At 45.0% G+C, this 10,614-nt stretch overlaps 1 protein-coding gene across 1 annotated transcript; it reads right to left on the reverse strand.

Annotated features, from left to right (window-relative positions):
- Nucleotides 1-3,280: 3,280 nt before the first annotated feature.
- Nucleotides 3,281-10,060, reverse strand: ddx10 (DEAD (Asp-Glu-Ala-Asp) box polypeptide 10). The gene is made up of 2 exons (XM_074668171.1): nt 8,584-10,060; nt 3,281-5,100 (listed from the first exon to the last, which is right to left on the reverse strand). Exons 1-2 carry the CDS (start codon nt 10,027-10,029, stop codon nt 3,922-3,924), a joined length of 2,625 nt encoding a protein of 874 aa, XP_074524272.1. The 5' UTR covers nt 10,030-10,060; the 3' UTR covers nt 3,281-3,921.
- Between the last annotated feature and the right edge of the window lie 554 nt (nt 10,061-10,614).

The following is a 10,614-nucleotide window of genomic DNA, read 5'->3' on the forward strand; positions in this document are numbered from 1 at the left end:
TCAGCATCACTGAGAGCGGCGCCAAGAGCTCCGAGTGCACAATGTTTAGAAAACAGAGAATCTTGTTTACTGTAACATTACAGGCTAAAACAACAGGCTAACAGCAGCTAAAGTTAGCATCCTGAAGCCAACACAGAGACAGGGGGGACACTGAGGAAAAGCTATTACATCTGCTCCACAGCACACAGCATTTAAAATACTCACATTTCCAGGGTCCCAGGTTTGTTGGTGGTGATTGGTAATGCGCCTGGATTCAGGACCAGTCTATTTTCTAGCCCTCTGTTGGACTGTCCAAAGTTGGAAAACAGTCGGCAGTGAAGTGAAAAAGCACACACATGCACAGTTTTACTGAGTGTAGCTGGAACATTTCCCTCATAAATGAACTCTAGACACTTACCCCTAAATTCCACTGCAAGCGGCGCGGCGCACTTGAAACGAACTGCGGAGCACTTTCGCTTCCATTGTAATCTATCAGGCAAATTCCACTGCCCGCGCTAGGGTACGCGCAAGCACGTGCCGGTGCGCACCCTAGCGCGAGGAATACGCTTCTGGTCTTTTTTCTGCGCGGCCGCTTCCAAACCTCATAAATTAACTGTCGATAAGAAAGCACTAGACAGGAAGTCACTGTGTAAAGTACCCGGAAGATTCCAAATAAAACACAATGCACGGACTCTCAAACGTAACTTTCCCCCATATGTTATAACATATGCCACATCTGAAGGCACGTGCAACAGGTAAACAGTCCGTCAGAGGGTCCTACACACAACACAAAGGCATGGATGAAGAGAAGCTGATCTTGGAAGTGGAGAAGTTCAACATTCTGTATGATCCCAAACATCCTTTTAATAAGGATACAGGCAGAAAGGACAAGGTGTGGACTGACATATCAAAAGTTATGGGAGTGGATGGTGATCGTGTGATATCGCTATTCATACAAGAGCCTGTGACTCTCCGAGGACCAGCCCTCCCCCTCCAGATTGAGCAGCGCAACACTGCGCAGCGCGCTGCTTCCAGTGAGGTTTGACAATCGGAGCAAGACCACAGCGCTCCGCTGCGCGGGGGTGAGTCTGTCTTCTTCTGAGATGGGAGGAGCATAGAACCATGTGGCTGTTTACAGTCAAAAAAAGAGCAGTGATGGCTGCTGGAGCAGCAGTGGGGAGGGGGTACAGGGGTATCTGCTCTGGTGGACCAATCAGGTCAGACTTGCTCCTGATTGGTCAAAAAAGGGACTCGCTGATGTCTGCAAATCCCCAAAATCCAAACAGCTTGTTTTAGGTCAGGATTTTATATTCACAAGCTCTACTAAGTGCAGGTTTTGACATTGAATATCACATGTTGTGGGCTGGGAGGAAAGACAAAGACCCCAAAATGTAACTAAAAGACTTAATAAAGTGATTTTTGCATAATAAGGGACCTTTAACTGACGTTTGTTGCAGTGGAGAGACAAGAGGAGAGGATACACAGTCTTTATAGATTTGACTCTTCACTTTAAAAAGCCGCTGGATTCTGCTCGGCTCAGTGATTCACTTTAAACCCATCTGTTTCTAAAACGCTGTCTGTACGGGCGGGCAGGGACAGACTACAGTGAAGCTCTGATACGTCTCTCAGAGGTTTTCACATTTTCTCATCAGGTGCGTCCCCCCCCCCCCCCCCCCCCCCTTCACTTTTTTTTCTGTTTTCCATGAGATGGGAGAATCTTTCCACTGTACATCAAACAAAAAAACCCTCATATTTCTTCATGGTGAAAACAACTTTTAAAATACGGACACAGTTCCCATTTCACCTGAAAATGATGAACTATGTGGTGTCTTTGATCAGGACTGAAGTGGATGGAGGATCTGAGGAAAAAAAGAGGCAAAAATATTAACCTGAGGTGTTTTTAGAGGAGCACGTATTGTCCTTTGTCTTCGAAGGGTGGTAAATTAAGAATCTAACACTGAAAAAAATGAAATAAAGAACTGCTTCAAAATCAGTTTTATTACTAATCTTATGAATGTTACAGCCAAATCTCACAAAAACAGCCCTCCAACATTTTATTTATTCATTTTTTTTTTGGGGGGGGGGGGGGGGGGGGGGGGGGGATAATTCATTTTATGTTTATTTTTCCAAAATATAAACAGTGCTATCATGTAATTAAACGGGCACTTAAAGGGTTAAAATAATAAAAATCAGGGATGGGTGAGTACTGATACCAGGTATCTGTATCAGGCGCTACATTGCTGCGGTTTGACACCACGGCAAAGTGCGTCTGGTCCTGTTCAGACATTGTGAATGAACCAGGGAGAGTTAACTGTTAATCTGTTTCATTTTGCTCTTCAAGTCATTAAGAAACTCTCAAACTCTGACAGCTGTAAACCAATCATAAACTCAAAGACATTTTTGTGCTTTATTCTGGACTAAATGTCAGAGTGGCTGTGCTGTCTTTGATCAAAATGGTCTGTCACTGTTAACTGAAATTTCATGTATCAAAAGTACTACAAGTATCAGTGCTTGGTATGGGTGAGTACTCAAGGGAGCACTTGTACTGGTATCGGTCTGAAAAAAAGTGGTATTCAACATCCGGAACAAAAGTAATTAGATATTTGTTAATAAAAAAAAATAAAAATTAGAGGTAAATAAGAAAATATGAACCTGTTATTTTCCTGTACTGGTTTTTAGTAGAGGATATTTTTTTCCTTGGGTGTTTTCAAAGGGTTAAATCATCCTTAATGATGAGGCCTGTCTTCAGCCCCTGAGGCTAACACTCAAACAGGCAGCTCTGGTCTGAATCCAACCTGAGGCCTCCTCCTCACACCTCCCACTCTCACCATGTTTCCCCCTCTATCCACAGTCCTGCCCTCTCTGGGTAAATGCATAAAAAGCCCCAAACACTAACTTCAAAAAGAGGAAACAGCCCTGCTGCACCGCGAGTCACCCCTTGTACAATGAGCTGTTTTCAGGAGTGATCCTGAGAGCGGTGGTTCTCAGAGCGGGTCCCACCCACAGCTCCGGGCTCTGTGGAATCAGTCAAGAAGTACGGTAAATGTGTGCTCTATCATTGGAAAAGGGTTTCAACAAACTTTGATCTCAAGTACCAATAAAATCAGCTACTTTTTCCAGTACTCCAGTGGCAAAGTGCACAGCCATGGAAAAAAACCCACAAAACTCAACACAAAAAAACACCTTGGAGCCAACATTTCTCACTATTTTCTAAATGATTTATAAAGTTTAAATCTAGCCATATTCTATTGCAGCATTGCTACATGGAATTTATATTATGCTAATCAGTGCTATGATAATGGGCAGGTCCATGGAGAATTGTCTCATCCAGAAAGAGTCTGTGCTCTAAAAAAGTGTGATAACCCTGCTCTACAGGAAGAGTCCCTTCATAAAAAACCTGCTTCACTTCATCCCAAAACAGGAACGCTGTTCTTTGATGAACTCTGACAGCAACCAGGAGACAGGTTCAGTGCTGTTAACAACTTTATACACTTTAATAATCTCACAGATAAACATGAACCAAAAACATTCAGGTCCCAGAATCAACAGGAAGTTACTGAAGGGAAGTTTTCATATTCACCTTACATTTCTCTACATTTAGAAAAGTAAACACTTCTTCCTGTTTGCTCTTTATAACAGCTGAGCAGACTTGGAGGACATCTGGTAGATGGTTAATGTACTAATTGAATTTGATAGAACTGACATCTTTATAGTCCTGATGAAGCAGATGGAAAAGTCTGAGTGTGAACCTCTCAAAAATCAAACTCAAAAAGCAGTTTCCAAACTGATTATTTGAACTTAATATGAAAAAAAAAATCTCTCTGAAGAGCTAAAGATCTGATGAGCTGAAGATCTGAAGCGCTGAAGATCTGGCTCCATGGATCATGTGATCAAGAATCTGGACACAGTTCTTGGTCTTAAGGTCCTCTGAGCCCTGCTTCCCTACACCCGTCCCCCTAAAAGATGCAAGACCAGCTCTTCGTCTTCAGCCAGAGAGAGTCCAGTGTCCAAGCCTGTGAGTTCATCCTCCTCCTGCCTCACCCTCTTCTTCCTCCCCGCAGTGAGCTCCTCCTCTTCATCATCACTGCTCTCACTGCTGTGCTGCCGTTTAGCTGGCCTGGCCTCCTCCTCCTCCTCCTCCTCCTCCTCCTCCGGGTGAGGTTTATCAGGGTCTGGCAGTGTGCTGGGATCAAACTCGTCCTCGCTGTCGTTGGCCAGGTAAGCCACCACCTCGTCCTCTTCGTCAGAGTCCGGCCCCGGCTTCTTGCTGGCCTCCCTCCGTGCTGCCTTGGCCTTCAGGCGCTTCTCTCTGTGTTTGGCTTTGACTTTGCGGCTGTACTCCTGCTTGTCGTACTCCTGGTCCTCGCGCCTCAGCCTCTCCTTGGCCTTCTCCACATTGATACCTGAGACCTCCTCCTCCTCTTCGTCCTCTCCTCCAGTCACTGCTCTTTGGACTGGGGGCCAGAGTTGTACAGCACCTCCCTCCTCGTTGAAAGCAACCTTGGTGTTTAGTTGAAAGTTTCTCTTGAGAGCTTTCTTGGCCTCTGTGAACTTTGAGTGTTTCTCAGCTTTGTTTTTGGAGATCTGCTCAGACGCTGCACTCTCCTCGTACTCCTCCAGATTAAAGACATTTTTCCTTTTGACCGTGAGCAGGTCTACGTCCTTTAGGTTGTCGTCCTGGTCGCTGTCCTCTGCTGCCATCAGAGTGATCTTGGCCTGCTGTGGCTCCTGGTCGTGACTGCTCTCTTCAGCGTGGCTTGAGCGGTCTGACCCTGAACTCTGAGCGTCCTCAGGAGGAACGTCTCCTCTCAGCTGAGCCTTGAATCTCTTCAGCTCGTCCTCCTCTTCAGACTCCTCTTCCTCTCCCTGCTCTTCTTTCACGGCTCTTTGTGCCTGAGCTTTGCTAAGGAAGCGCACCCTCGGAGCCACAGCTAATCCCAGAGACTGCGCGTACTCCTTCATCTGGAGTTTAAAGACATCAAACACTTCTTTGTTCTTCATCAGGTAAACCGAGCGCAGATAAGAGACAAAACACCTCTGAGCTCTTTCCTTCTGCTCCTTCTCCTGGGCCAGGAAGGCCTCCAGCTTCTGCTGGACGTTCTGCACCTTCTCTGCATTCACCTGGAAATGACAGGAAAGTGCCATTCATGAGAGCAGAAGCAGTTCAACAACTTTCTTTTTTTATAGAGCATCAAAATCATTGCAGTTGTTCAAACAAAGGGCCCTGATGTCATCGTCACCATGATGCATCAACATGTTAATACTCAGTGCATGTTGTCAATTTTCCCTGAGCAAACGCTGTTAGAAACCTTTAACACTTTTTTTTCTCTATTATCCAAAACTCAACAAATGTTTCTTCAACAGTCAGTTTATGACATCAAGTTTATCATTCCTGATAACATTTACACATGCTTATACAGCTTCTAACAGGTTTCAACCCCTGCACACTTGCCGTTTTTCTTCCAAGGAGAGACTGACGCTGGGACATTTTGTCCTATCAGGTCATTCTTCCTCAGTTTTTGGCAGTCATTTTGGTTGTGTTACTCCACCTGGAATGATGTTTTGTAAGAAGGTTCCTTCATTACAAAAAATCTTAAAACTCAAATTTGATTTTTTTCTATGGTCAACAATACACTGGCCCTCATGTATCAAACGTGCATACAGCCAAAAGATGGGTGTACCCTCCTTCTACGCACAAATCAACATTTTTCAATCTGAAAGTGGGCGTGGGGTATGCTCAAATCCCACGCCAGGTCTGAGTTCCTGTACCCAAGTTTCATGTCAGTGGGCAGCGCGGTGCAGAGAGGAAACTGTCTGAGGAGGAGAATTATTAGATCATATGAGCCCATAACATTTTCAGACAGAAACACTGATGTTCTTAGATTAATATTTAGATCGTTGAATTTGATATGACACCAAGAATGTTTCTAACATTTCACTCTTCTTCTGCCAATCTCTAAAACACATGGCTATGAAAGAGCAGCGCAGGCTGTCAGCTGATTTCTCCTCATAGTAAAATGTCTTTCCTTTATCGGCTTATTTAAAAAGAGAATAAAACAGAGAGGCTGTAATTTGAATACACTCCCATGTCCATGATAAAGTCTCTGCAGAGACCATTCAGAGGACGCTGGATCCAACTTTTAGCCTGGATTGTTGTAAGGAAGTTGATGACAGGATTTACTGTAGAGATGATTATTTCACTCTTCACCAGATCATCACATAAACCTGAACTGTGTGTAACAAATGGATTCTTTCATAACAAAACACCTTCATTTACATGGGGTCACAAACAAAGCTGCTCTCCTTGTGGTACATTATTATCATGAAACTCTGGTCCAGCCGTGTCATTGCCCCAAATCGACACATTTCTTAGCCAGGAGCCAAAAACCACGACGAACTAAGTTAAAGAGATCAGCTTTTAGGTGAACTAGTTGGGAGTGGTGAAAAGGTTTTCTTATCTGTATCTGACACAGTGCAGGCTGGGCTGTCCCTCTGTCACTGATGCCTGAAACTGAAGCAGACCTGGTGAGAGCTCCACTCCCTCCTCAGTCTGTGACAGGTCCAGGATCAGATTCAGCTCCAGGATCAGATTCAGCTCCAGGATCAGATTCAGGTCCAGGATCAGATTCAGCTCCAGGATCAGATTCAGGTCCAGGATCAGATTCAGCTCCAGGATCAGATTCAGGTCCAGGATCAGATTCAGGTCCAGGATCAGATTCAGGTCCAGGATCAGATTCAGCTCCAGGATCAGATTCAGCTCCAGGATCAGATTCAGGTCCAGGATCAGATTCAGCTCCAGGATCAGATTGTGACAGGTCCAGGATCAGATTCAGCTCCAGGATCAGATTCAGCTCCAGGATCAGATTCAGCTCCAGGATCAGATTCAGCTCCAGGATCAGATTCAGCTCCAGGATCAGATTCAGCTCCAGGATCAGATTCAGGTCCAGGATCAGATTCAGGTTCAGGTTCTGGAGTCTGCAGCTTCTTTCAGAGCTCTTACACATTTTTAAAAGCCAACTTTCCCCGTTTCTGGACCTGATCAGAAACAATCAATAATGTTGTGGCTTCTAATAGCCAGACATCACAGATATATTAATCAAGGTATAAATGAAGGTTGTGGAAATTAAATGTTTCAAACTTTGCTGTATTTTACTCTGTCACATCCACGCTGATGAATCACTGCAGTTTCCTTGCAGGTGAGTTTTTCAGATTCTCTCTACTTTTCTGCCACTTTTGCGGCTGCCAAACAGCAGCCGCAAAAGTGGCAGCCTCGTTTCTCTCTATCTCTTATGCTATGGTGTCGATTTATCAACAGCTGACCAGGCGTAGGCTGTGATTGGCCCTGGTACGCATGTTTAATAAATCACACGTGACATTGCCATAAGCTCATTTTACACTTAGATCTGTGCCAATGCCCACACAAGATTGATAAATGAGTAGTAGTAGTTTTATTTTTTATTTTCTATAACTGACAGCATGTATCTTCAATGTTCCAATCTTATTTAATTGAAAATCATTGAACAATACCTTTGAAACAATAAATTCTTTATTTTTTAACTTAAACAACCAATAAAGTGTCCTGAGTTTTAGGTCTCAGAGCAAAAAGAAACAATGAATTTTAAAAAGATAAAAAATAATATATCAAAATCAGTTCTGTTACATATCATACATTTTTTTAAGTATTATCCAAAGCAGTGTTACCCAACCCTGGTCCAGGGGCCCCCCTGCCCTGCATGTTTTAGATGTTACCCCACTCCAACACACCTGATTCAAATGAATGTCTCGTTATCAGGCTCGAGCAGAGCTTGATGACGAGCTGATCCTTTGAATCAGGAGTGTTGGAGTGAGGTAACATCTAAAACATGCAGGGCAGGGGGTCCCCTGGACCAGGGTTGGGTAACACTGGTCTAAAGACCACCCACCCGCCTTCCAACAACTGTATATGAAAAATAACTTATTTTATGAGCTTTGTTTTCAAAATAAGAATAGCTTTATCATGCAATTGATAATGCATTTAGAGGGTTAAAAAATATATAAATGATAGGATATTTGGTGTGTTTTTCATTGGGACCTCAGTTAATCGAACAATTTGAGCATAAAAAGTGGGGAAAAAAAATCTTTACTCAACTATGTTTTTGTAGAAGCTTTTGGTAAGAGACATTTTTGTCTTCTAGTGCCTTCAAAGGTTGGTGAATTAAAGTGAACCATGAGGGTTGAACAGCCAGGCTGATGCGCCGACTGATACTATGAATCTTCAGTTTGTTTTTGTTCCTGCATTTCTCAGAGGAAAGAGGTCAGTCCAGAGTGACAGGGTGTGTTTGAAAAGCCTTAGGAAAGAACTGTTTGTGTTGCAGTGATATTTTTCAACATAAAGTAAAATTCAAGATTTCAGAGAAAACAGTCATGTCAGCCATCTGGCTGTCTATGAAATAATCAGACTGTTTCTTTCAACTTTCCTAGTGTCAAGTCTGTTTAAAGGCATATTCAGTTCATTTTGCAGTGAGAGTTGACCTGACCTGAATGACTCCACCCAAACAATGACAGCAGGAACTGTGCTGCATTACACACAAGTTAATATTTCAGTGTGGGAGTACGGGACCTTACCTGGATTTTGTTGATGGGGACCTTTTTCTCCTGCAGCTGGCTGACCATGCCTTTCTCTTCTGTAGGAAGCAGCAGCAGCAGGGCCTCCCCACCCTCCTTGTACCGGGCAGTCCGCCCCACTCTGTGGATGTAGGTATCTGCATCCTCCGGACAGTCGAACTGCAGCACCCAGTTGACAGCAGGGAAGTCGAGGCCCCTGGCGGCGATGTCTGTGGCAAAGAGCACTGCATTCTGCTTCTTGGTGAAGTCGTTGTAGACCTCCACTCTCTTCATCTGCTGCTGCTTCCCATGCAGAGCCAGGATGGGCATGCCAGGTCTGAGGCGGCAGAACGCCCGGAACAAGTACTGCACCTCCTTACAGCAGGAGAAGAAGACGATGATCTTCTTCTTCAGATGGCTCCTGATGAAAGAGTACAGCATGTTGACCTTCTGGGAGAGGTCACACACCACGTAGCTCTGCTCCAGCGTGGCCGGTGTGCTGAACTTGGCCTTTTCATGAACCCAGACGTACTCCGGGTCTTTGAGGCTGAGTCGGGCCAAGTCTTTGACTGACTTTGTCTGGGTGGCAGAGAACAGCAGCGTCTGCCGTGACTTCGGAAGGTTCTCTACGATGGCGTTCAGGGTATCTGCGAAGCCCATGTCCAGGATGCGGTCCGCCTCGTCCAGGACGAGCATGTGGAGGTCGGAGGCGGTGAATGCGGCTGTCTCATCCATATGCTGGAGCAGCCGGCCCGGGGTGCATATGACAATGTTGGTGCGGTGGATCTTCTCCGACTCGTTCTTCAGGTCCTTCCCACCGATGATGAGCCCCGCTGAGAAGTCGTGGTTCTTCCCCACCTTCCGGAGGACCTCGAAGGTTTGGTAGGCCAGCTCTCTTGTGGGGGAAATGATTAGGGCACCGAGGCCGTCCACGGAGCTCCACTGTAGGCGGTACAGACCCTCCAGCACAGGTATCAGAAAAGCCAAAGTCTTCCCGGAGCCGGTCTTAGCCGCACCGAGGACATCTTTCCCCTGCAGTGCCAAGCCGATGGTCTGTCTCTGGATCTCTGTGGGCTGCCTGTACTGAGCCTCCTGCAGACCTAACAAGGTTTTCTTCGACAGGGGGAAGTCCGAGAACTTCACCGCCTCCTTAGCGTTGATATCACTGTACCTGCTGACGAGCTTAGCGATGTACTCTCTCTCGATCTGCCACTCGGGCTTCTTCCTCTGCGCCCGCTCCTTCTTCACCCGCTCTTTCTTCTTGTTGTACCTCTTCTTCCATTTCTCCAAGTTTCTGACGGGATCGACAGCGACTGTCAGGTTCAGCGCTTTGGGTGTCTTCATCTTTCTCTCCATGGCAAAGGACCTGACCTGTCTGTTACGAGAGCTAAATATCCACGCAAGGAACAGCTTGGTAAACAGCGTGGGGCAGGGAGCCTGTCGCCGGGAATATGACATCATCGTCATGCGACACCGAACTTCCGTCAAAGAATGCCTTTCAAAATAAAACATCTGACACAGGTCTCTCTCTCTCTCTCTCTCTCTCTCTCTCTCTCTCTCTCTCTCTCTCTCTCTCTCTCTCTCTCTCTCTCTCTCTCACACACACACACACACAAAATGTGTTTATCTTTACCTGAACGGTCACTTTATGATATCTATAAAGTTGTTATTATGGCATGAATTAAAAGCAATGAAGCAGAAGAAAATGCAGGGAAGTGGAAATGAGGTGAATGCGTTGTTTTAGTGAAAATGACGCTATTTTCCTTACATACTTATGTTTTTTTTAAAATTATTATCTTTACTAAATTACAGGAGCAGGTATCTTTGGAAGCCTGTTCCCACAAGCAGAAAGGAAAGTTAAAAAAAAAAAAAACGAAAGGGAAAAAAAAGTAAAGTCATTCCTGAGAAATACTGAGTTAAAGAAATAATTATGAGATACTACTAAGTCAGTGACAGCCTAACGTGTCATGATCAAGGCTATCAAAGTGAAGGAACTGCACATTTTTGAAAATTAGAATGTTTGAAGTGAGCCCGACCAAGGCTGGGCTGGCA

This window comes from Halichoeres trimaculatus, unplaced genomic scaffold, assembly GCF_033239565.1.
Source record: "Halichoeres trimaculatus isolate MK-OKI-2021-1 unplaced genomic scaffold, fHalTri1.1 fHalTri1_scaffold_4, whole genome shotgun sequence".
NCBI lineage: Eukaryota > Metazoa > Chordata > Actinopteri > Labriformes > Labridae > Halichoeres > Halichoeres trimaculatus.